This window comes from Bombina bombina, chromosome 1, assembly GCF_027579735.1.
Source record: "Bombina bombina isolate aBomBom1 chromosome 1, aBomBom1.pri, whole genome shotgun sequence".
NCBI lineage: Eukaryota > Metazoa > Chordata > Amphibia > Anura > Bombinatoridae > Bombina > Bombina bombina.
This window is the reverse complement of record NC_069499.1, coordinates 1222797534-1222822677: the sequence shown is the minus strand read 5'-3', so window position 1 is coordinate 1222822677 and position 25144 is coordinate 1222797534. Positions and strand designations below refer to the sequence as shown.

Genomic DNA, 25144 nt, shown 5'->3' with positions numbered 1-25144 from the left:
TTTTATTATTAAATAATACTATCTGTATTCAGATACAAAATGGCTATTAATGTTGCTGATACATTGTTGGAAGCCACCATTATAAAAATATGTGTGTCAGTATTCCGGTCAGCTCAATAACATATAATGGGATAAGATCAGGAATAAAAAATACTTTTGACATTGAATTTCTCAAAGCCTTTTTTAATTTCACATGGTCCTTGGATCAGTATTTTGGAAAATGACCTTACATATTAAACAGGTTTCTCCACTTTCAAGTTTTTTAGATTCTTTTGCATGTAAAATGTCAGTATCCTCCCACAAACATAGCACAGTTACCATGCAAGTATGTATAATTACATGAAGAGATTTAAGGAGTTGCTTTTCCCCTCACTCATCTCAAAATGTCGCCATGGACTCTAGCTCTGCTGCTGGTGCTCACATCTTTAGGTAAGTCATATATATATATAAACACATAAGCTCTATAAAGAACAGTTATACACCATTAATTAACTAGTTACATTTTAAACATAATGATAACCAGACACTTATTTATGCTATTTGCTTATTATCATTCATATTATGTCTTTAGAAAAATAGTCATCCTTGTGTCAGTATGCATGAGCATTATATGAATGAAACTCAGTCAAAGGCAAATTATTATGCAAACTACAACTGATTATTTTGATATAGGAGGCTGGAGATGTATGTTTTGTTAACAGCGTGCCTCACTATCTATCTATCTATCTATCTATCTATCTATCTATCTATCTATCTATCTATCTATCTATCTGTCTCTCTATCATCTATCTATCTATCTATCTATCTATCTTATCTTATCTATCATTTATCTATCTATCTCTCTCTCACTCTCTCTCTCTCTCTATCTGATCTATCTCTCTGATCTATCTATCTATCTATCTATCTATCTATCTATCTATCTATCTATCTATCTTTCTATGTATCATCTGTCTGTTTGTTTGTCTGTCTGCCTATATCTATCTATTTTGATTTTGACTCTAATAGAAAGGTATGTTTGTGCACAATTGTCCCATTGTATAAAAGCTTACAATTGTTTTTATTGTACGTTTTCTCAAAAAATGTAATAGGCTAAAAAGGACAGACTACTCCATAATTGTTATTGTTTAAAAATATTTTCCCTTTATTACCCATTCCCAGGTTTGCATAACCGACAGTTATATTAATATACTTTTTACCTCTGTAAATACCTTGTATCTAAGACTCTGCAAACTGCCTCCTTATCTCAGTTCTTTTGACAGACATGCATGTTAGGCAATTAGTGCTGACTCATAAATAACTCCATGGGATTGAGCACAATGTTATCGTTATGTCACACATGAACTAGCACTAACTTGCTATGAAGAACCGTCAAAATGCACTTAGATAAAAAGCGGCCTTCAAGGTCTTAGAAATTAGCATACAAGCCTACTCAGGTTTAGTTTTCAACAAAAAATGCCAAAGAACAAAGCAAATTTGATGATAAAAGTAAATTGGAAAGTTGTTTAGTTTTGACTAGACTGTCCCTTTAACCAAAATACTAGTCCTTCGTATCTTTTGAAATGTTATATAAAACAAACAACATTTGTATGCTGAATAGGATAAGGATATACTGTATATATTGATAGAGATTATACATGACCTGGGAGCCAATCAGCAGTAGTAGTCACACAAACCTGTCATCCTCCAGCTTTGTCTTATCTATCTATCTATCTATCTATCTATCTATCTATCTATCTTTCTATCTGCCTGTCTGTCTGTCTATTTATCTATCAATCTATCATCTGTTTTACAAGCCTGGTTTTCAAATTGTCTTAACTTTGTATAGGAATAATACAAAGGGCTGCATTAATTAAAGCCTGGATTGACAAGGCCAAGAATGTAACATTGCACAAACAATTGCTTGTGCATCTGTGCTTCCTGCTCTCATGCAACCAAATGCACAAGAACAGGGCTTGCCAATCATCCCTGCTAGCCTTGATGTAGGGGAGAGGTCAAGTAGCAACTACAGCTGCATAAATGGGGCCCTGGGAACAGCTCTGCAGCTTCTTTTTTTTTTTTTTTTTTAAATATTCTCTTTATTAATAGAAGAAACAAATGGAAATATACAGGCGTACAGAGACTTTTGTTCTCCAGTTAAACAGTAGGAGATATGACATAATATGCATATGGTACACAGTCTAATACAATAGTCAGCCATCCAGTCTCTTATTTAATCAGTTGTTTTCGATAAGCTTATTATTTGTAAGGTAATTACAGTTGGTTATATCCTCTAATCCATGTATTCCTCTATACCAATTTTCCATTTTTATTCTATTATTTTAAACTATCAAACAATTACATTAACAATAACCAAACAGAATAGAGTAGTTGAAATTCCAGCTAACTTTGAACCACATCATCATCCCCACCTCCCCGCTTCATATCTATTTTATGTTGACTAAAGTACATCACACCATGCCCCTCTGAGCATCACCTCTAGAAAGATTTAATGATGCAGGAAAGGTTTTAACACCTGCGGCTGTTGGCTAGGGGGGAGGCTTAATATGAAGCTTTGCCACTTGTTAAGGAAGTGTCGCAACCTGCGTTTGGTGTCTAAATTAGTATCAAACTGTTCAGTAAACAATTGTCAAAGCATTTTATGTTTGAGTTGGGTCAATGTGGGTGTTTTTTTGGAGATCCATAGTGCCAATATACATTGTCGTGCCAGCAGAGTACTAAGTGTAAGCATGGAGTATAATGGTTTGTGTTGCATATCCCATGAAACTAGGAATATTGATTTCAGATCAAAGAGGAGATCAACCTTAAAAGTAATTTTAACCCAGTATTGCAGGCATTTCCAGAATTGTTTTACATGTGGACACTCATAGAAATAATGCTTAAGTGTAGGCCACTGTAGGGAACATTTGATACATTGATTTGGAAGATCTTAGTTTCCAGTGGGATCTGCATGCAGGGGTAATGTAATCCTTACTTAGCATCCTAATCTGCATTTCTCTGGTATGAACCGCTCTAAGCTGGTGAGTATGTCTTTAATGCATATGTTCCCCAAATCCTCCCTCTGTAGTCTAGTCAACATATTTCCCATTACATTCTTAGAAGCATATGTTGTTAAAAGGCGGTATATGGGGGATATGGAAAAACTGCCCATTTTATATGCAACATTGGTGTGAGCAAAAGGAGAAAGCTGCCAGAAATCTTTGTGTTGAGTCATTAGTGTGTTAATATAATGCTGGACCTGGAGGTAGTCATAGAATTGTGTGTTGTGTAAGTTATATTGGTTTTTAAGGTCCTGACAGGTCCTAACTATGGCCTAGATTTAGAGTTTGGCGGTAGCCGTCAAAACCAGCGTTAGAGGCTCCTAACGCTGTTTTTTACCGCCCGCTGGTATTTGGAGTCAGTCAGGAAAGGGTCTAACGCTCACTTTGCAGCCGCGACTTTTCCATACCGCAGATCCCCCTACGCCATTTGCGTATCCTATGTTTTCAATGGGATCTTCCTAACGCTGGTATTTAGAGTCTTGGCTGAAGTGAGCGTTAGAAATCTAACGACAAAACTCCAGCCGCAGAAAAAAGTCAGTAGTTAAGAGCTTTCTGGGCTAACGCCGGTTTATAAAGCTCTTAACTACTGTGCTCTAAAGTACACTAACACCCATAAACTACCTATGTACCCCTAAACCGAGGCCCCCCACATCGCCGCCACTCTATTAAAATTTTTTAACCCTTAATCTGCCGCTTCGTACACCGCCGCCACCTACGTTATCCCTATGTACCCCTAATCTGCTGCCCCTAATACCGCCGACCCCTATATTATATTTATTAACCCCTAATCTGCCGTCACCTACCTACACTTATTAACCCCTAATCTGCCGACCGGACCGCACCGCTACTATAATAAATGTATTAACCCCTAATCCGCCTCACTACTGCCTCAATAACCCTATAATAAATAGTATTAACCCCTAATCTGCCCTCCCTAACATCGCCGACACCAAACTTCAAGCATTAACCCCTAATCTGCCGACCGCTACTCTAATACATTTTTTAACCCCTAAAGCTAATTCTAACCCTAACACCCCCCTAAGTTAAATATAATTTTTATCTAACGAAATTAATTAACTCTTATTAAATAAATTATTCCTATTTAAAGCTAAATACTTACCTGTAAAATAAACCCTAATATAGCTACAATATAAATAATAATTATATTGTAGCTATTTTAGGATTAATAATTATTTTACAGGCAACTTTGTATTTATTTTAACCAGGTACAATAGCTATTAAATAGTTGATAACTATTTAATAGCTACCAAGTTAAAATAATTACAAAATTACCTGTAAAATAAATCCTAACCTAAGTTACAATTAAACCTAACACTACACTATCAATAAATTAATTAAATAAAATACCTACAATTATCTACAATTAAACCTAACACTACACTATCAATAAATTAATTAAATACAATACCTACAAATAAATACAATTAAATAAACTAACTAAAGTACAAAAAATAAAAAAGAACTAAGTTACAAAAAATAAAAAAATATTTACAAACATTAGAAAAATATTACAACAATTTTAAACTAATTACACCTACTCTAAGCCCCCTAATAAAATAACAAAGACCCCCAAAATAAAAAAATGCCCTACCCTATTCTAAAATTAAAATAGAAAAGCTCTTTTACCTTACCAGCCCTGAAAAGGGCCCTTTGCGGGGCATGCCCCAAAGAATTCAGCTCTTTTGCATGTAAAAAAAAACATACAATACCCCCCCCAACATTACAACCCACCACCCACATACCCCTAATCTAACCCAAACCCCCCTTAAATAAACCTAACACTAAGCCCCTGAAGATCTCCCTACCTTGTCTTCACCACACCGGGTTCACCGATCGATCCAGAAGAGCTCCTCCGATGTCTTGATCCAAGCCCAAATGGGGGGCTGAAGATGTCCATGATCCGACTGAAGTCTTCATCCAAGCGGGAGCTGAAGAGGTCCATGATCGGGCTGAAGTCTTCTATCAAGCGGCATCTTCAATCTTCTTTCTTCCGGATCCATGTTCATCCCGCCGACGCGGAACATCCATCTTTACCGACGAATGACGGTTCCTTTAAGAGACGTCATCCAAGATGGCGTCCCTCGAATTCCGATTGGCTGATAGGATTCTATCAGCCAATCGGAATTAAGGTAAGAAAATTCTGATTGGCTGATGGAATCAGCCAATCAGAATCAAGTTCAATCCGATTGGCTGATCCGATCAGCCAATCAGATTGAACTTGATTCTGATTGGCTGATTCCTACCTATCAGCCAATTGGAATTCGAGGGACGCCATCTTGGATGACGTCCCTTAAAGGAACCATCATTTATCGGGAAGTCGTAGTGGTGAAGATGGATGTTCCGCGTCGGAGAGATGAACATGGATCCGGAAGAAAGAAGATTGAAGATGCCGCTTGATAGAAGACTTCAGCCGGATCATGGACCTCTTCAGCTCCTGCTTGGATGAAGACTTCAGCCGGATCATGGATATCTTCAGCCCCCGCTTGGGCTTGGATCAAGACATCGGAGGCTCTTCTGGATCGATCGGTGAACCCGGCGTGGTGAAGACAAGGTCGTAGTGGTGAAGATGGATGTTCCGCGTCGGAGAGATGAACATGGATCCGGAAGAAAGAAGATTGAAGATGCCGCTTGATAGAAGACTTCAGCCGGATCATGGACCTCTTCAGCTCCTGCTTGGATGAAGACTTCAGCCGGATCATGGATATCTTCAGCCCCCGCTTGGGCTTGGATCAGGACATCGGAGGAGCACTTCTGGACGGATCGGTGTGATACCCGGTGAGGTGAAGACAAGGTAGGATGATCTTCAGGGGCTTAGTGTTAGGTTTATTTAAGGGGGGTTTGGGTTATATTAGGGGTATGTGTGTGGTGGGTTGTAATGTTGGGGGGGGTATTGTATGTTTTTTTTACAGGCAAAAGAGCTGAATTCTTTGGGGCATGCCCCGCAAAGGGCCCTTTTCAGGGCTGGTAAGGTAAAAGAGCTTTTCTATTTTAATTTTAGAATAGGGTAGGGTAGGAATTTGAATGATAAAACACCACACCCTCAAGGCATCCCTGTACATAAAGTTATTTTTAATGTCAAAGGGTAGGCTCATAAAAGACATGCATGGCAGATAGGCCAAAGAATGTGGGGAAGTAATATTTGCCTCTAAAGATGTCTAATGAAAATGTGCTGTGTTAAGTTGCCAATCTATCACCAAGCAGATTAATGTTGCCCAGTTGTAGAATTTGAGATTGGGGAGCGCTAGGCCCCCACTAAGGTATGGCTGCTGTAAGGTCGCGGTAGCTATGCGCATTCTCTTACCTTCCCAGATAAAGGATTGAATTACCTTGTTTATATTTGTCACGTCCGCTTTAGTGAGTAAAAAAGGCTACATCAGGAGTGGATAAAGGATCTTAGGCAGGATCATCATTTTAATTAGATTAACCCTTCCTGTAAGGCCCAAGGGGAGTTTGGCCCAGGCCTTTAACTGTAACAGCGCCTGTGCACATTGTTTGAAATATTAAGTTTGTATAGTTTATGTGGATTTCGGTGTACGGTTATTACGAGGTAGGTAAGAGTGTTGGGCTGTGTGACAAACAGGTAGTTCCCCCTATCTGGATTATGATCGGTTAGCCATAGTATTTCAGATTTTGTCATGTTTATTTTGTACCCCGAGAAGTCTCCGAAGGTATTCAAGGTCTCAATAATTCTAGGGACGTATAGAGATGGATTGCTAACAAAGAGTAGCATGTCGTCAGCATATAGGGCCATGTGCATGTTGGTGTTCCCAATGGCAATTCCTGGGAAGATTTGTTTTAGTTTTAGGGCGAGTGGCTTCAAGGCCAAATCAAACAGTAGGAGGGAAAGTGGTCAGCCCTGACGTGAACCCCTTTCAAGGGAAAGGTTTGAAGAGTTAAGGCCGTTGACCAGAATGCTTACAGTGGAAGTGCAGTAGAGCTTATGGATAAAATCAAGGAAAGGGCCTTCAAAGTGAAATTGTTGAGGTGGGACCACTCAACTCTATCAAAGGCCTTCTCTGCATCCAGAGACAGCAGGAAGGCCTCCTGAAACCCATTCTGGTATTTAACAGTGGCTTAGGTCCAGAAGTGGTTGAGGGCGTGAAGAACTTTTCTTAAGTTGACTACAGATGATCTACCCTGTACAAATCCCGATTGATCGGGGTGTACCAAGAAAGGGAGGATTCCCTTTTACCGATTGGCCAGTATTTTCATAAGAATTTTGTAATCTGTGTTTAATAGAGATATGGGGCGATACGCCTCAGGGCGCACATGATCTTTTCCTGGTTTTGGGATTAAGGTATTATGAGCCGTTGTAAAAGACCCAGATGGTCGACCCTCCTGGATAAAAATACTATTAAATAGGTTAGAAAGAGTTGATGAGATTTGAGGTAGCAGTATTCAGTAGAACTCAGTAAGGAGTCCATCCAGACCCACGGCTTTCCCTAAGGACAGGGACTTAATGGTGTATTGGATTTCCTCTAGGGTAATTGGAGCGTTCAATATGTCTATTTGATTTTGTGTGAGGTAGGGAAGAGTAAGAGATTGCCAAAAGTTATGAAAGTAGTCAGGTGTTTTCGGTTGCTGCCTTTTATATAGGTTAGAGAAGTAGTCTGCCAAACAGCCAGGCACCTCTAAAGGAGTCCAGTAAACTTTCCCTCCATATTTCAAAGCAGCTGTATCTTTCTTTGCTGAACGCACTTTCACTAGTGTGGCTCAAAGTTTACCAGATTTTCTAACAAAACAGTGAAATCTACCTGCTGATTTAAGAAGGCCAGTATAGTGGCCTGCTGCTGAAAAAAAGTATCCATCTCCATTTTGAAGACATTGTAGTCATCATATGCAGGGCAGGATCTTAAAGTGCAGTATTTTAAGTAAGCCTGTCCTAGATTAGTTTGTAGATTATTGTATCTATATTGGATTTTGTGTTTCAAATTAGCTAGATATGAGATAATATGCCCTGAGAGAACTATTTTAGAGGCCTCTCAGAACAATTGTGGGTTAGACAAATGTGAAAAGTTATCAGTACAATAATCATTCCAGGCATGAATAATGTGTTTTTGAAAAGATTCAGATGTAAGAAGGTAGGAAGGGAAATGCAAAACGTTCCTGTTGGGTCTAGCAGGGAAGATACCCACTGTGAGTTCCACAGGTGCATGGTTGGAAATTATTATGTTGTGGGTTTTATCAGATTTGACCTGGGAGACCAGGGAGTCTGAGATCATGAAGAGATCCAATCTAGAAAGGGATGAATTAGACTTGGAGAGACAGGTAAAGTCCCCATCATCCGGGTGTCGTCTACGCCAAACATCACACACGGCCAGGGTATCACTAAACATGCTAAAACCCTTAAGTTCAAAATTTCCCTTTTAACGGAGGATCCTTTTATTGGTCAGGTCCTCAGTCGGCCAGGATCTGTCTAATGTCGTATGTGGAGCTAAATTAAAATCCCCCCTCAAGATAATCCTAGTACCTATTAAGGGGGACAGGGCTTGAACAAGTGTTTTCCAAAAGAGTAAGGAATTGGTGTTGGGAGCATATATGTTGCAGAATGTATAATTAACATTGTCTATAGATGCTTGAATGATGAGAAACCTACCGTCGGGGTCAGTAATAGTGTTCGGAATTTCCACCTGCTGCCTACTATTCTGGTATGATAGATAAGCTATGTGTCCCACCCAGTCACTACGCAATTTCTCATGCTCCCTATCTGTAAGATGGGTTTCCTGGAGGAAGGCAATGTCCGCATTGAGGTGTGTTAAAATAGATTTCCTCTTAATAGGGGAATTAATGCCGCCTACATTCCACATAAATAATTTAAGGGCCATTATTAGGCATTACAGAGGATCAAGCACAGTGGAAACTGCATGGGAGTTCAGAGATAAGGAGAGTAAGGACAGAGGGGAGAGCAGTTGTTGGGACAGAGGGTTTAGGTACCTTCCATGCATACAATAAGTGAAGTTTTTTGCAGTGAGCATACAAACGGGCACTCCATTAGTGAGAAAAAATAGGGGGCTTTGTAGAAAAAGAAAGAGCCGCATAAGGAGAATTTGTGCTTTGTATCATATACCCCTACATCTAAAATCAGTTGTGTATCAATACTGATTAGAGCCAAGGGAAATGCAAGGGGAACCTGGGTCATCAACAACAGCAGTAACTGTTGGAAAAAAGGTAAAGCATCATTCCCTACACACCATGTATTATGGTCAGGTAGTATGTATGTAGATGAGTGCCCCAACATCAAGTAGGCCATTAATGAACCTGGCAGAGAAAAGGCCAAATAATGATTGTGGTTGTTATCAGACAGATTCTTCCAAACACTAGGGGGCAATAGGATATTGCATCATGAACAGCTTGTGGGCCAGGGTTATAGCCGAGTGAGAAACACTCAGGCCTAGATTTAGAGTTTTGCGGCCAAAGGGGTGCGTTAGCTACGCATGCTTTTTTCTGGCTGCACCTTTTAAATACCGCTGGTATTTAGAGTTCACAGAATGGCTGGGTTTTCAGTGCGTTAGGCTCCAAAAAGGGAGCGTAGAGCATAATTTAACGCCACTGCAACTCTGAATACCAGCGGTGCTTACGGACGCGGCCAGCTTCAAAAACGTGCTCGTGCACGATATCCCCATAGAAAACAATGGGGCATTTTGAGCTGAAAAAAAACCTAACACCTGCAAAAAAGCAGCGTTCAGCTCTTAACGCAGCCCCATTGTTGTCTATGGGGAAATACTTCCTACGTCTGCACCTAACACTCTAACATGTACCCCAAGTCTAAACACCCCTAACCTTATACTTATTAACCCCTAATCTGCCGCCCCCGCTATCGCTGACACCTGCATATTTTTTTAACCCCTAATCTGCCGCTCCGTAAACCGCCGCTACCTACATTATCTCTGTGTACCCCTAATCTGCTGCCCCTAACACCGCCGACCCCTATATTATATTTATTAACCCCTAATCTGCCCCCCACAACGTCGCCTACACTTATTAACCCCTAATATGCCGAGCAGACCGCACCGCTACTATAATAAAGTTATTAACCCCTAATCCGCCTCAATAACCCTATAATAAATAGTATTAACCCCTAATCTGCCCTCCCTAACATCGCCGACACCTAACTTCAATTATTAACCCCTAATCTGCCGACCGAATCTCGCCGCTACTGTAATAAATGGATTAACCCCTAAAGCTAAGTCTAACCCTAACCCTAACACCCCCTAAGTTAAATATAATTTAAATCTAACGAAATAAATTAACTCTTATTAAATAAATTATTCCTATTTAAAGCTAAATACTTACCTGTAAAATAAACCCTAATATAGCTACAATATAAATTATAATTATATTATAGCTATTTTAGGATTTATATTTATTTTACAGGTAACTTTGTATTTATTTTAAACAGGTACAATAGTTATTAAATAGTTAAGAACTATTTAATAGCTAAAATAGTTAAAATAATTACAAAATTACCTGTAAAATAAATCCTAACCTAAGTTACAATTAAACCTAACACTTCACTATCAATAAATCAATTAAATACAATATCTACAAATAACTACAATGAAATAAACTAACTAAAGTACAAAAAATAAAAAAGAACTAAGTTACAAAAATAAAAAAATATTTACAAACATTAGAAAAATATTACAACAATTTTAAACTAATTACACCTACTCTAAGCCCCCTAATAAAATAACAAAGACCCCCAAAATAAAAAAATGCCCTACCCTATTCTAAATTAAAAAAGTTCAAAGCTCTTTTACCTTACCAGCCCTTAAAAGGACCTTTTGTGGGGCATGCCCCAAAGAATTCAGCTCTTTTGCCTGTAAAAAAAAAACATACAATACCCCCCCCCCAACATTACAACCCACCACCCACATACCCCTAATCTAACCCAAACCCCCCTTAAATAAACCTAACACTAAGCCCCTGAAGATCTTCCTACCTTATCTTCACCTCGCCGGGTATCACCGATCGGTCCTGGCTCCGAAATCTTCATCCAACCCAAGCGGGGGCTGGCGATCCATAATCCTGCGGCTGAAGAGGTCCAGGAGAGGCTCCAAAGTCTTCATCCTATCCGGGAAGAAGAGGCGATCCAGACCGGCAACCATCTTGATCCAAGCGGCATCTTCTATCTTCATCCGATGAGGAACGGCTCCATCGTGAAGACCTCCAGCGCAGATCAATCTTCTTCCTCCGACGTCCAACTGAAGAATGACGGTTCCTTTAAGGGACGTCATCCAAGATGGCGTCCCTCGAATTCCGAATTTTTGTAACTTAGTTCTTTTTTATTTTTTGTACTTTAGTTAGTTTATTTCATTGTAGTTATTTGTAGATATTGTATTTAATAAATGTATTGATAGTGTAGTGTTAGGTTTAATTGTAGATAATTGTAGGTATTTTATTTAATTAATTTATTGATAGTGTAGTGTTAGGTTTAATTGTAACTTAGGTTAGGATTTATTTTACAGTTAATTTTGTAATTATTTTAACTATTTTAGCTATTAAATAGTTCTTAACTATTTAATAGCTATTGTACCTGGTTAAAATAAATACAAAGTTACCTGTAAAATAAATATAAATCCTAAAATAGCTATAATATAATTATAATTTATATTGTAGCTATATTAGGGTTTATTTTACAGGTAAGTATTTAGCTTTAAATAGGAATAATTTATTTAATAAGAGTTAATTTATTTCGTTAGATTTAAATTATATTTAACTTAGGGAGGTGTTAGGGTTTTAGGGCGAGTGGCTTCAAGGCCAAATCGGCAGATTAGGGGTTAATAAGTGTAGGCAGGTGGAGGCGACGTTGTGGGGGGCAGATTAGGGGTTAATAAATATAATATAGGGGTCGGCGGTGTTAGGGGCAGCAGATTAGGGGTACATAGGGATAACGTAGTTGGCGGCAGTGTACGGAGCGGAAGATTAGGGGTTAAAAAATTTAAATATAGTGGCGGCGATGTGGGGGGACCTCTGTTTAGGGGTACATAGGTAGTTTATGGGTGTTAGTGTACTTTAGAGCACAGTAGTTAAGAGCTTTATAAACCGGCGTTAGCCCAGAAAGCTCTTAACTACTGACTTTTTTCTGCGGCTGGAGTTTTGTCGTTAGATTTCTAACGCTCACTTCAGCCACGACTCTAAATACCAGCGTTAGAAAGATCCCATTGAAAAGATAGGATACGCAAATGGCGTAGGGGGATCTGCGGTATGGAAAAGTCGCGGCTGTAAAGTGAGCGTTAGACCCTTTAATGACTGGCTCCAAATACCAGAGGGCGGTAAAAACCAGCGTTAGGAGCCTCTAACGCTGGTTTTGACGGCTACCGCCCAACTCTAAATCTAGGCCTCAGAAATCAGCAACATTAAAAATAACATCTTAAACATCAATACTAAACTAGCAAAAGTATATGCAATGCATTTAGAGCTCATATAATACTGGGCACATTTCGGTAACAAAAATAACTGTTGGGGAAAAGGCAGAGCATTATTCCATACATACAATGAATTATAATCAAATAGTGTGAATGTAAGCGGATACCCCAACAATAAGTGGGTCCCAGGTGGGCCCAGTGAGGAAGAAAGGGGCCAGATAGTAAGTATGTTTGTTACCTGGTAAGCAACCCCAGATACTAAAGTGTAATAGGTCACTGCATCACGAACCCTTTGCGAATCAGAGTCGTGATCAAGTGGGAAGTATTCAAAGAACAATAACATCAACAGTAACACTCTAAACATTAATATGAATAGAACATAAATATATACATTGCACCTATTGCCTGTATGGTACGGGGCACATCCTGATGCATAGTAGTGCCTAACATGAAAGCTAATCTCTATGCATGTGTGAGTCGGACGTACAGCATGTATTATTAAAGTTTGTGGATGAAAACCACCCAGAATAAGTACAAATATGTAAAATATTAGGGATAGACTATATGTTGTTTGTGCAAAAGACTCTGGCATAAGTAACACAGTAATTAGTAGCCCATAAACAAAACAAAAAAAACAGCAGTAATGAACACATATAGGAGGTATACATTACATATCTCTTTCTTTCATGGGGCATATCAAGCGTGGCAAGAAACAGTTAATTAAAGATGTGAATAATTTCCCTTAAGGAGCATTGGAACACTTTTCCGCTGCCAGGTATGAGTCCAGGGCTTGAGGGGAGTGAAAAATGTTGGGGCGAGATGTAGTCATTAGTCAAAGTTTTGCAGGGTATAGTAGGGCCACTTGTCCACTCTGCTCATGGAGCTTAGAGCAATGCAGAGCAAAGTCCCTTCGTTTCCTGGTAATCTCAGTGGAATAGTCTTGGAAAATTAAGAGATGGCGATCTTCAAACCGAACTTCCTTCTGCGATCTATAAGCTCTGAGGAGAGCCACTTTTTCTTGAAAGTGAAGACATTTAAAGATCATTTGTCGTGGTCTATTGCGTTGATCTGGAGGATTGTCAGGGCCCACTCTATGGGCTCTTTCTACATCAATTGGAAGTTGATCAGCTTGTATGCCCAGTAGCTTGGAGAAGGTAGAGGTGACAAATTCCATCAGGGCTTTACCTTTTATTATCTTGGGCACCCCCACAATGCGCAAATTATTGCGGTGACTCCTGATCTCCAGGTCCTCAACCCTTTCCAGGAGATACTGGCTTTGCTTAAATACTTTTTTGAGTGAAACGTCCATACTGGCTTGTCTGTCCTCTGTTTTTGAGATGTGTGACTCTTCAGAATTTAAGCGCATTGAAAATTGTCTCACCTCGCTAGTTAGGTTGTCCATTCCTGCTTGGAGCGAGTACATTTTTGGTAGAAAGAAGGACTTTAAATCCTGCATCAGGGCAGAATGGTCTCCTGTGTGCAGCACAGATTGATCAGCTTGGGGGGGGGGGGCTATCAGTATGTATCTCCGCAGTGTGGCAGTTTTTTTTTCCAGCCGTTTTCACTCATTCTGTCAGAGAGGCTAGGTGAGATCTTAGAAAAGTACTTGTCGACTTTCATGAGAGTAATAGAAGAAGGAGACTGCTACAGGCAGGATCTGTTTCTTTGGGGTTAGACTGCTTGGAGAAAGAATAGGGCCAAGACAGAGTAAAAAGTTGCTTACCACCACCCTGTTATGTCAAGTGAAGATCTTGCCAGGTATCTAATAGCCATTTTTCTCTCTGCTTTTTTTGCTCCTTGCCTGTTCCCCACTCAATGATGTCTGCACCTAATTTGCATGGTCAGAGAGGTAGCTGCCAAGGCCTCAGTAGAATCCGACTGCTGTCTAGTGCACTGGGTCACTCGTGCTGTGTAAATGAGTGTTGGATGGACCTGGAGAGCTCCCGGGTCTGTAGCATACGCTGCCTGCATTTATCATTGCACTAGCAGTTCTGGTGAACTACAGGTGCTACGCCACACTCTGCAGATTTGTGGCCAATCAGCCTCTAGCAGGGTCGGATCAGGTTGATTTTCAGCGATGTCTGTCCGCTACCTCAAAACTTGTGTTTCTGGCGAGCCTTCAGGTGCTTCAAGCTCTATACGGAGCTTGATAAATATGCCCCTTAGTCTTAGTCTGAGCAAATCTAATTTAGCAACTTATGAAGTAGATAATGGCAGCGATTGATACATTAAAAAGTAGAATAAATTTAGGGCAAAAAAAGCTTTCTTTTTATAAAACTGCCACTTCACTATCGCGTGAAACCCATGAGAGATTTTTAAAAAAAGATAACTTTATCACATCACCCTGTAAGTAATCAGTAAAGTCCCACAATATAAACAGGAGAACAAACATACTAAATTATAAGATACTGTAATGGTACAGAGGTGGCCTATCTTTGATCTCACATCACAAATATAATTCATCAGATATATCAACAATACCATCAGAGATAAAATGATTAGCATGTTGGAGCAAGCGAGCAATGCTAGACAAATCACTATCCATTTCCTGTTGCGCTAATCTCTCTCTCTCTCTCTCTCTCTCTCTCTCTCTCTCTCTCTCTCTCTCTCTCTCTCTCTCTCTCTCTCTCTCTCTTTCTCTATCTCTCTTTCTCTCTCTCTCTCTTTTTCTCTTTTTCTCTTTTTCTCTTTTTCTCTTTTTCTCTCCTTGGGTCTGGGATAATTGGAGAGAGGGTGGGCCATTATCCCAGACAGCTGTGAAGCTGTCCAGCAGCTAATCACAGGTGTGGCTAATTAGAAGTTGTGAGGGTTTAAATAGGAGCCTCACTTAGGCCTTGAGAGAGAGTTACACAGCTACAGAAGCTGGTGTGTGTGTTTGTTACACTGTGTAAAAGACTTTTGTTCCTGTGAACTGTAAAAGGACATTATTTTTACAAAGCACTTGTGGAATGCTGTGAAGTGCTGGGACACATTTAAAAGTACTTAACTTTGCTGCAGAGGAAGGATTTCCCTCTTTTGAAAATGAACTGCCTGTTTGTTATTGCTGTGAAAAATAAAGCCTTTTAATCTACAGTGGACTGTCCTGTGCTGCATTTGTGCCCTAGAAGACCGTGGTTAAAAGTGTTTCCTGTTACACTTGGTGGAGAATCCGGGCAACCACGTTGTATGTCTGTGGGCATAATAATCTGCAAGCAACATGGAGGAAGTCATTAAATCTTTGATCCATTCTAATGCTATACAGCAGGAGACTAACAGAAAAGCTGCTGAAAATAGTGCAGCACTGCAACAGTTGGTCTTGGCCCAGTCAGAGAGTGCTATGCTGCTGGCTAAATCACAGAAGGAGAACACTGAATTGTTGATACAACAGATGGCTGCTGTGCAAGCTGAGACATTCAGGAAGACCCGGGAGGAGCAGCAAAGTGCTACACAGACTCTGCAACGAGAGATTCAAGCCATATCAGAAAAACTGAACTCTAAATATGTTGGTGGCAGCCAAGGTTCCAGAGTAATAAGGGCTAGTCATTATCTTCAAAAAATGACAGCAGCTGATGATGTTGAGGCGTATCTTTTGGCATTTGAACGCACAGCAGAAAGAGAAAAATGGCCGACAGTTGAGTGGGCGAGTATACTTGCGCCATTTCTTAGTGGTTAACCTCAGAAGGCCTACTTTGATTTAGAGCCAGCACAAGCCAGTGACTATGAGAAATTGAAAGCAGAAATCCTTGCACACCTGGGGGTGACTTCGGCAGTCCGTGCACAAAGATTCCATTCCTGGATGTTTTCATCTCATAATGCTGCAAGATCCCAGATGTTCGACCTTATACACCTTGCCAGGAAGTGGCTGCAAACAGAGGTTAATTTGGCTTAACCTGCTTCCCTGCGGATTACCTGCTTCCCTGCGGCGGTGGGTTAATCAAGGTGATCCTCAAACAGCGGATCAGTTGATTGTATTGGTCGAAAGATTTATAGCTTCAGGAGAAGTTTTGCAACAATCTTCAATGGATCAGCCCCACAATCCCAAGTCCCAGAGCTCTACAAGAACTGGTAAGACTGTTCAGGGGATAAAGGGGATAAGAGAGCAGCAGGTGTATAGGCAAAACACCAGAGACATTTCCCCAGGAATTAAGGAAACATTTAAATATAACCAACCTGTAAGATGTTTTAAATGTAATGAGGTTGGGCATATTGCTAGAGACTGTGATAAAGATGAATTTATGGACTGTAATGTTGCACATTCACTATTGTCTAATAGCAACAGCTCTGTTAATAACGATTCCCATTGGTGTACTGTGACGGTTAATGGTAAAGTGTCTAGGGCTTTGCTTGATTCAGGAAGTATGGTCACACTATTGGCTAAATCTTTAGTACCAGATGCAGTATTAGATTATGGGGAAAAAAATGGGAATTATCTGTGTTCATGGAGATAAACGGAGATGGAGATGGAGATTGAGACTCAGTGTGGTAAATTAAAATATTGTGTTGGTGTAGTACCAAATTTAGCCCATGAGGTGGTGATAGGGAGAGATTTTCCAAAATTTCTGGAGTTATGGGAATCTCCAGAAATATGTCAAACTTCTGATATTTATGTATTTCCTTTCTCTGAAACTGATTTTAAAGGGGGTTCCATTGAAAAGGAGAAAAATAAGATTTATTGCCCTATGCCTGTATTAGTAGGTGATCAACCTTCTCAGAGTAATGAAGTACCAAGTACTAGCTCGGAAAATATTGATGCTTTCATAGATCTGGTTGGTGGCCCTGGTCATTTTAAAAAAGCCCAATGGGAGGATCCAACATTGGTAGAGGCAAGAAATAATATCAGGGTTATAAATGATGTTGTGACACAGCCAGGAAATGTATTACCCTATCCTTATTTTGAAGCAGTTAATGATTTGGTATATCGTGTAGAGAAGAAAGGAACAGACATTGTTAAACAACTTTTGGTGCCCCAGACTTTTAGGAACACTGTATTAAATCTTGCACATAACCATATTCTAGGGGGGCATTTGGGAGTTGAGAAAACCAAAGAGAGAGTTCTTAGAAGGTTTTATTGGCCAGGGACATTTGTAGCCATCAAGGATTATTGTGTTTCATGCCCTAAGTGTCAACTTACAGCTCCTGCTAAAGATTTTCTTAACCCTTTAGTGCCCTTGCCTATAATTGATGTGCCTTTTGAGAGAATTGCTATGGACTTGGTGGGTCCGCTGGTTAAATCTGATAGAGGACATCAGTATATACTGGTAATCCTTGATTATGCTACACGCTATCCTGAGGCAGTTCCCCTTCGTAACAGCTCTGCAAAGTCCATAGCAAAAGAACTCATGCTAATGTTTAGCAGGGTCGGGATACCTAAGGAAATTTTGACAGACCAAGGAACTCCATTTATGTCCAGGGTTACAAAAGAATTGTGTAAGTTGTTTGGTATAAAACAACTAAGGACCTCAGTATATCACCCTCAGACTGATGGTTTAGTAGAAAGGTTTAACAAAACTCTCAAAGTATGCTAAGAAAGGTAATTGACACAGATGGGAGAAATTGGGACCTTCTGTTACCCTATTTAATGTTCTCTATCAGGGAGGTTCCCCAGGCTTCTACAGGTTTTTCCCCATTTGAACTGTTATATGGGCGGCATCCCAGGGGATTGCTAGATATAGTTAAAGAGACTTAGGAGCAAGAGACAACACCTTATCAAAGTATTATTGAACATATTTCCCAAATGCAGGATCGTATGGAAGCTGTCATGCCCATTGTAAGGGAACATATGGGAAAAGCACAGGAAGCACAAAAGTACAGCTACAACCATAATGCTAGAGCCAGGGTGTTTCAGCCTAGGGATAGGGTGTTAGTTCTGGTCCCTACAGTTGAAAATAAATTCTTGGCTACTTGGCAGGGCACATATGAGATAATTGAGAAAGTGGGTGATGTTAATTACAAACGGCTAGATTTGGAGTTTTGTCGGTAACGACCCGAAAAACTAACGCCGGCTTTTTTCGTGCCGCACCATAAAAATAACTCTGGTATTGAGAGACCACATAAAGACTGCGTTAGGCTCCAAAAAAGGAGCGTAGAGCATTTTTAACGCAGCTTCAACTCTCGATACCAGAGTTGCTTACGGACGCGGCCAGCCTCAAAAACGTGCTCGTGCACGATTCCCCCATAGGAAACAATGGGGCTGTTTGAACTGAAAAAAAAAAAAAACACCTGCAAAAAAGCCGCGTTCAGCTCCTAACGCAGCCCCATTGTTTGCTATGCGGTAACCCTTCCTACGTCTGCACTTAACACTCTAACATGTACCCCGAGTCTAAACACCCCTAACCTTACACTTATTAACTCCTAATCTGCCGCCCCCGCTATCGCTGACCCCTGCATATTATTATTAACCCCTAATCTGCCGCTCCGTAAACCGCCGCTACTTACATTATCCTTATGTACCCCTAATCTGCTGCCCTAACATCGCCGACCCCTATATTATATTTATTAACCCCTAATCTGCCCCCCACAACGTCGCCTCCACCTGCCTACACTTATTAACCCCTAATCTGCCGACCGGACCTGAGCGCTACTATAATAAGGTTATTAACCCCTAATCCACCTCACTAACCCTATAATAAATAGTATTAACCCCTAATCTGCCCTCCCTAACATCGCCGACACCTAACTTCAAACATTAACCCCTAATCTGCCGACTGGAGCTCACCGCTATTCTAATAAATGTATTAACCCCTAAAGCTAAGTCTAACCCTAACACTAACACCCCCCTAAGTTAAATATAATTTAAATCTAACGAAATTAATTAACTCTTATTAAATAAATTATTCCTATTTAAAGCTAAATACTTACCTGTAAAATAAATCCTAATATAGCTACAATATAAATTATAATTATATTATAGCTATTTTAGGATTTATATTTATTTTACAGGTAACTTTGTATTTATTTTAACCAGGTACAATAGCTATTAAATAGTTAAGAACTATTTAATAGCTAAAATAGTTAAAATAATTACAAATGTACCTGTAAAAGAAATCCTAACCTAAGTTACAATTAAACCTAACACTAGACTATCAATAAATTAATTAAATAAACTACCTAAAATTACCTACAATTAACCTAACACTACACTATCAATAAATTAATTAAATACAATTGCTACAAATAAATACAATTAAATAAACTAGCTAAAGTACAAAAAATAAAAAAGAACTAAGTTACAAAAAATAAAAAAATATTTACAAACATAAGAAAAATATTACAACAATTTTAAACTAATTACACCTACTCTAAGCCCCCTAATAAAATAACAAAGCCCCCCAAAATAAAAAAATGCCCTACCCTATTCTAAATTACTAAAGTTCAAAGCTCTTTTACCTTACCAGCCCTGAACAGGGCCCTTTGCGGGGCATGCCCCAAGAAATACAGCTCTTTTGCCTGTAAAAAAAAACATACAATACCCAAGCCCCCCAACATTGCAACCCACCACCCACATACCCCTAATCTAACCCAAACCCCCCTTAAATAAACCTAACACTAAGCCCTGAAGATCATCCTACCTTGTCTTCACCTCACCGGGTATCACACCGATCCGTCCAGAAGAGCTCCTCCGATGTCCTGATCCAAGCCCAAGCGGGGGGCTGAAGAGGTCCATGATCCGGCTGAAGTCTTCATCCAAGCGGGGCAGAAGAGGTCTTCCATCCGATTGAAGTCTTCATCCAAGCGGCATCCATCCGGAGCGAAGCGGCAGCATCCTGAAGACCTCCACCGCGGAACATCCATCCTGGCCGACGACTGAACGACGAATGACGGTTCCTTTAAATGACGTCATCCAAGATGGCGTCCCTCGAATTACGATTGGCTGATAGGATTCTATCAGCCAATCGGAATTAAGGTAGGAATATTCTGATTGGCTGATGGAATCAGCCAATCAGAATCAAGTTCAATCCGATTGGCTGATCCGATCAGCCAATCAGATTGAGCTCGCATTCTATTGGCTGTTCATTAAGGTTCTGTAATGACTTTCGTAAGCTTAATTGTGTTTCCAAATTTGACACCTACCCAATGCCTAGAGTAGATGAGTTAATAGAAAGGCTAGGAAAAGCACGTTATCTCACTACAATTGATTTAACGAAAGGGTATTGGCAGGTGCCTCTCACTAGTCAAGCAAAGGAAAAGACAGCTTTTTTCAACCCCAGAGGGCTTATTTAAGTATACGGTGTTGCCATTTGGTTTACATGGGGCCCCGGCAACATTCCAGAGGATGATGGATAGAATTCTGAAACCCCATGTTCGTTATGCGGCAGCATATTTGGATGATGTTATAATTTATAGTACAGATTGGGAATCCCATCTTCCAAAACTGCCAATCCTGCAAAATGTACTGTTGGTTTACAGGAAGCTAAGTACTTGGGTTATACTATTGGTAGAGGATTAGTTAAACCTCAGACAACAAAAGTAGAGGCCATACAGAACTGGCCACAGCCTCTAACTAAAAAACAAGTAAGAGCATTTATTGGGATAACTAGTTATTATAGAAGGTTTATCCCGAATTTCACTACAATTGCGGCACCCTTGACAGATCTCACAAAAGCAAGGGCCCCAATTATGATAAAATGGTCCCCAGAAGCAGAACAAGCTTTTAAGCATTTGAAAGATGCCCTTTGTGCCCATCCAGTTTTGGTAACCCCCAATTTCGCTAAAGATTTTATTGTACAGACAGATGCCACTGATGTTGGTTTAGGAGCAGTTCTCTCGCAGGAGTGTCAGGGAGAAGAGCATCCTGTCCTTTTCCTAAGCAGAAAACTCATTTCACAGGAAAAGAACTATTCTATTGTGGAATGCCTTGCCATTAAGTGGGCTTTAGAGACCCTTAGGTACTATCTGTTGGGAAGAAAATTTAAATTAATAACAGATCATGCTCCTCTCACATGGATGAGTCAGAATAAGGAAACAAATTCAAGCATTACTAGGTGGTTTCTTAGCTTGCAACCCTTCAATTTTACTGTTGAGCACAGGGCTGGTCTTTTGCAGGGCAATGCTGATGGTTTGTCTTGGGTACATTCATTGATGTCCATGGTCGCTCAACCCACTGGGTGTGAGCTGGGGGGGAGGATATGTGACAGAAAGCAAGGACTGGTTATAAATGGAAGATATTTAAGACTAAGCATTGTACATGCTATTTCTCCATTCAGTTAAAACCCCAGGGAGAAAGAGTGTGTATTTGATTATGCAGTTGATAAACTGTGTTCTGGGTCCCTGGGGTTTGGGATAATTGGAGAGAGGGTGGGCCATTATCCCAGACAGCTGTGAAGCTGTCCAGCAGCTAATCACAGGTGTGGCTAATTAGAAGTTGTGAGGGTTTAAATAGAAGCCTCACTTAGGCCTTGAGAGAGAGTTACACAGCTACAGAAGCTGGTGTGTGTGTTTGTTACATTGTGTAAAAGACTTTTGTTCCTGTGAACTGTAAAAGGACATTATTTTTACAAAGCACTTGTGGAATGCTGTGAAGTGCTGGGACACATTTAAAAGTACTTAACTTTGCTGCAGAGGAAGGATTTCCCTCTTTTGAAAATGAACTGCCTGTTTGTTATTGCTGTGAAAAATAAAGCCTTTTAATCTACAGTGCACTATCCTGTGCTGCATTTGTGCCCTAGAAGACCGTGGTTAAAAGTGTTTCCTGTTACACTATATATATAAATATTAAATATATACATATAAATAAATAAATATTTGTTTAAAATAAAAATAAAATTATCCTGTATGCGCAGAACAAACATTGGAATGTGAAATATTTATGGTAAATACTCAGTAAAACACATTATTAAATATTATTATGTAATTATTATTTAGACACATTTCTATATTAGAGCCCTTTGCAGTCAAATACATGGCCATATACCATAAACTTTTGAACCCTTATATTATTATAATTAATATTTATATGACTAATTTTTATCAGATAGTGTTTATATGAATGTAACAGTTTACTGTATTTATTTTGTGTTTGATGCAACTTTTATTTTATCTGTAACCCTTTACGCTATAAGGCCGATTTATCATGGCCTGAATGGGGCCAAATACCCCCGGTTCTTATGTGAGCCTTTAGGCTCGCCGGAAACAGGAGTTAAGAGGCAGCAGTCCTAAGAACGCTGCTCCCTAACTCGTACACCTCCTTTGAGGCTGCAGACATCAATCCGCCTGATCGCATACGATCGGGTTGATTGACACCCCTTACTAGCGGCCGATTGTCTGTGAATCTGCAGGGATCACGTCCGTCTGCACAATGGTAAATCACCACCAAGTCTTCAGTCATCCTAACGTGCATTAAATTAAATTGCGCTCCAGAGGTATGAAAGTAAAACAATGGTATCAGGGGTGGACCAGGGATGGGAAGCAGGAATGTAATGTTAGGAGCCAGTCCATCTTTGGTTGAGCACCTGGGTAACGCTTGCTGATACTCAGGTGCTAAACCAAAAATGCTCCAGCTCTTAAGCTTACAATCCTGCTTTTTCAAATATAAATAGCTAGAGAATTGTCAGGGTTTTTTCCCTTCTTTGTTTGCCATGTGCTGCTGGCAGCCATTTTACTCACCTTTGTTGCTTAATCTGGTACAGAGTGTGTGATGCTGCTCATTTCCTGCATGCCCTCTTATGGCCAGACTGTTGTACATCATCTGTGAGACAGGTTTTAGTGTAAGAATTGTGATGTCATCACTTATTATTTAAAGGGCCTCTGTGCAGTATGCTTTGCCCTTGTGTGGTCTCAGACCTGTTTGTGAGTTCCTGTGTTCCAGTTCCTGTGTATTACATGGTTAGTCTGATGTCTCTTCTGGTTCCTGATCCCTGGCTTGTTCCTGACTTTGCTGTTCTCCTTGTTCCTGATTCCGGTTCATCTGACTACTCTCTGTGGCTCCTGACTCAACTCGTCTGACTACCAGCTCTGGTTTTGACTCCCAGCTTGTTATTTTACTTGTGGACTTTTTATTATTTTTGTTAATAATAAAGGTGTGATTATTTTTGCACCTCTCGTTTCAGTCTGATTCCTGGCACCCTGAGATTACGCAAGGCTCATGAATCCTGATAGTGCTAATAATCCACCTTTACCTACCATCATTTCCAGGATAGATGAACAGGATCACCGCTTGGATCAATTTGCACTAGCCCTGCAAACCCTGCTGACTCGCACTGCACATTTGGACCAGAGTGTCCCACAAGTTATGGCTGCTCCTGTTTTCGCTGCTGCACCTAGTCCTACCAGGAGCATGTCCGGTTCTGCCCCTCTACCTCAGCATTATGGAGGTGATCCTAATCAGTGCAGAGGGTTTTTGAACCAAGTGGGCATTTACTTTGAGATGTTACCTCAGGCGTTTCCCTCTGACGGAGCTAAGGTGGGATTTCTCATCTCTTTACTCTCTGAAACGGCCCTTGCTTGGGCTAATCCCTTGTGGGAGACTAATAAACCTGTGATTTCTAATTACCCTGAATTTGTGGCCTCCTTTCGAAGGGTATTTGATGTTCCGGCTCGCTCCTCCTCTGCTGCCAAATGACTCATGTCCATTCAGCAAGGTACGAGATCTGTTGCTCAGTATGCCATTGAGTTCCGTACGCTTTCCACAGAGGTTGGTTAGAACAATGAAGCCTTTGTTGCCGCCTTCTTTCATGGGCTTTCTGATGCGATTAAAGATGAAGTTGCTGCCAGAGATTTACCAGAGGATTTCGAGACTTTGGTGTCTTTTTTAATCCTAATTGACATCAGACTCAAAGAGAGGCCTTCTTTCAAGGAGCGCTTGCGGATGCCTCCTGTTCCCGAGTCACCAGGTACTTCTGTGCCGATGCAGTTGGGATTCACGCGTCTCTCTGCGGTGGAGAAGGCCTTTAGGAAGGGCTCTGCCTCTATTGCAGGTTACAGGGCCACCTTTTAAAGTCTTGTCCTACAAGGCTGGTTAAACGCTCGCACCTAGGGTCCTGTCGGGGACAGATCTTGGGTGGTTTATCCTCGTCCCCTGAACCGCTAAAGGAGAAACCTTTGGTCATGGTTGTCCTTTCCTGGGTGGACTCCTCCATAGTCACCCAGGTTCTTGTTGACTCCGGTGCTGCAAACTATTTAATTGACAGTGCTTTTGTATCACAGCACTCCATTTCTGTATTGCCTCGGTCCATTCTGCTTGCTTTTGAGGCTATTGATGGCAGGCCTCTTCTGCATGCATTTGTTACTAACAAAACTACTCCATTATTCATGGCTTTTGGGGCTCTCTATTTTGAAACCCTCCAGTTCCAGGTGATGAACTCTCCGCATTTTCCAGTTGTTCTGGGTTATCCCTGGCTCCAAAAGCACAATCCCAGTCTTGACTGGCGTAGGTCTGAAATTTTGTCATGGTCTTTGCTATGTATTTCCTCTTGTCTTCGGAAACCAGTCAAAGTCCTGTGCACTTCTTTGGTATCTCAATTGCCTGAGGAGTACCAAGGAACTTATAATTGTGCCATAGACCTGCAATCCGGAGCCAATCCTCCTCGGGCCGGGTTTACCCTCTCTCGGTTGCAGAGAATTGTGCTATGGAGGTGTATGTTGCCGATGCTCTGTCACGGGGGATCATCCGCAAATCCTGCTCTCCTGCAGGGGCTGGCTTATTCTTCGTGAAGAAAAAGGGTGGCGCGTTAAAGGGATACTGAACCCAAATTTTTTCTTTCATGATTCGGATAGAGCATGCAATTTTTTTTTTTTAAATAT

At 40.5% G+C, this 25144-nt stretch overlaps 1 protein-coding gene across 1 annotated transcript in view; it reads left to right on the top strand.

Moving 5' to 3' along the window:
• Positions 1-311: 311 nt before the first annotated feature.
• The window catches only part of LOC128647616 (5-hydroxytryptamine receptor 3A-like), a 175043-nt gene continuing 150210 nt past the window's right edge, over positions 312-25144 (top strand). Inside the window, exon 1 of the mRNA XM_053700373.1 lies at positions 312-429. Within this exon, the coding sequence (XP_053556348.1) occupies positions 384-429 (46 nt within the window). The 5' untranslated portion in view covers positions 312-383. The remainder of the gene's footprint in view (positions 430-25144) is intronic.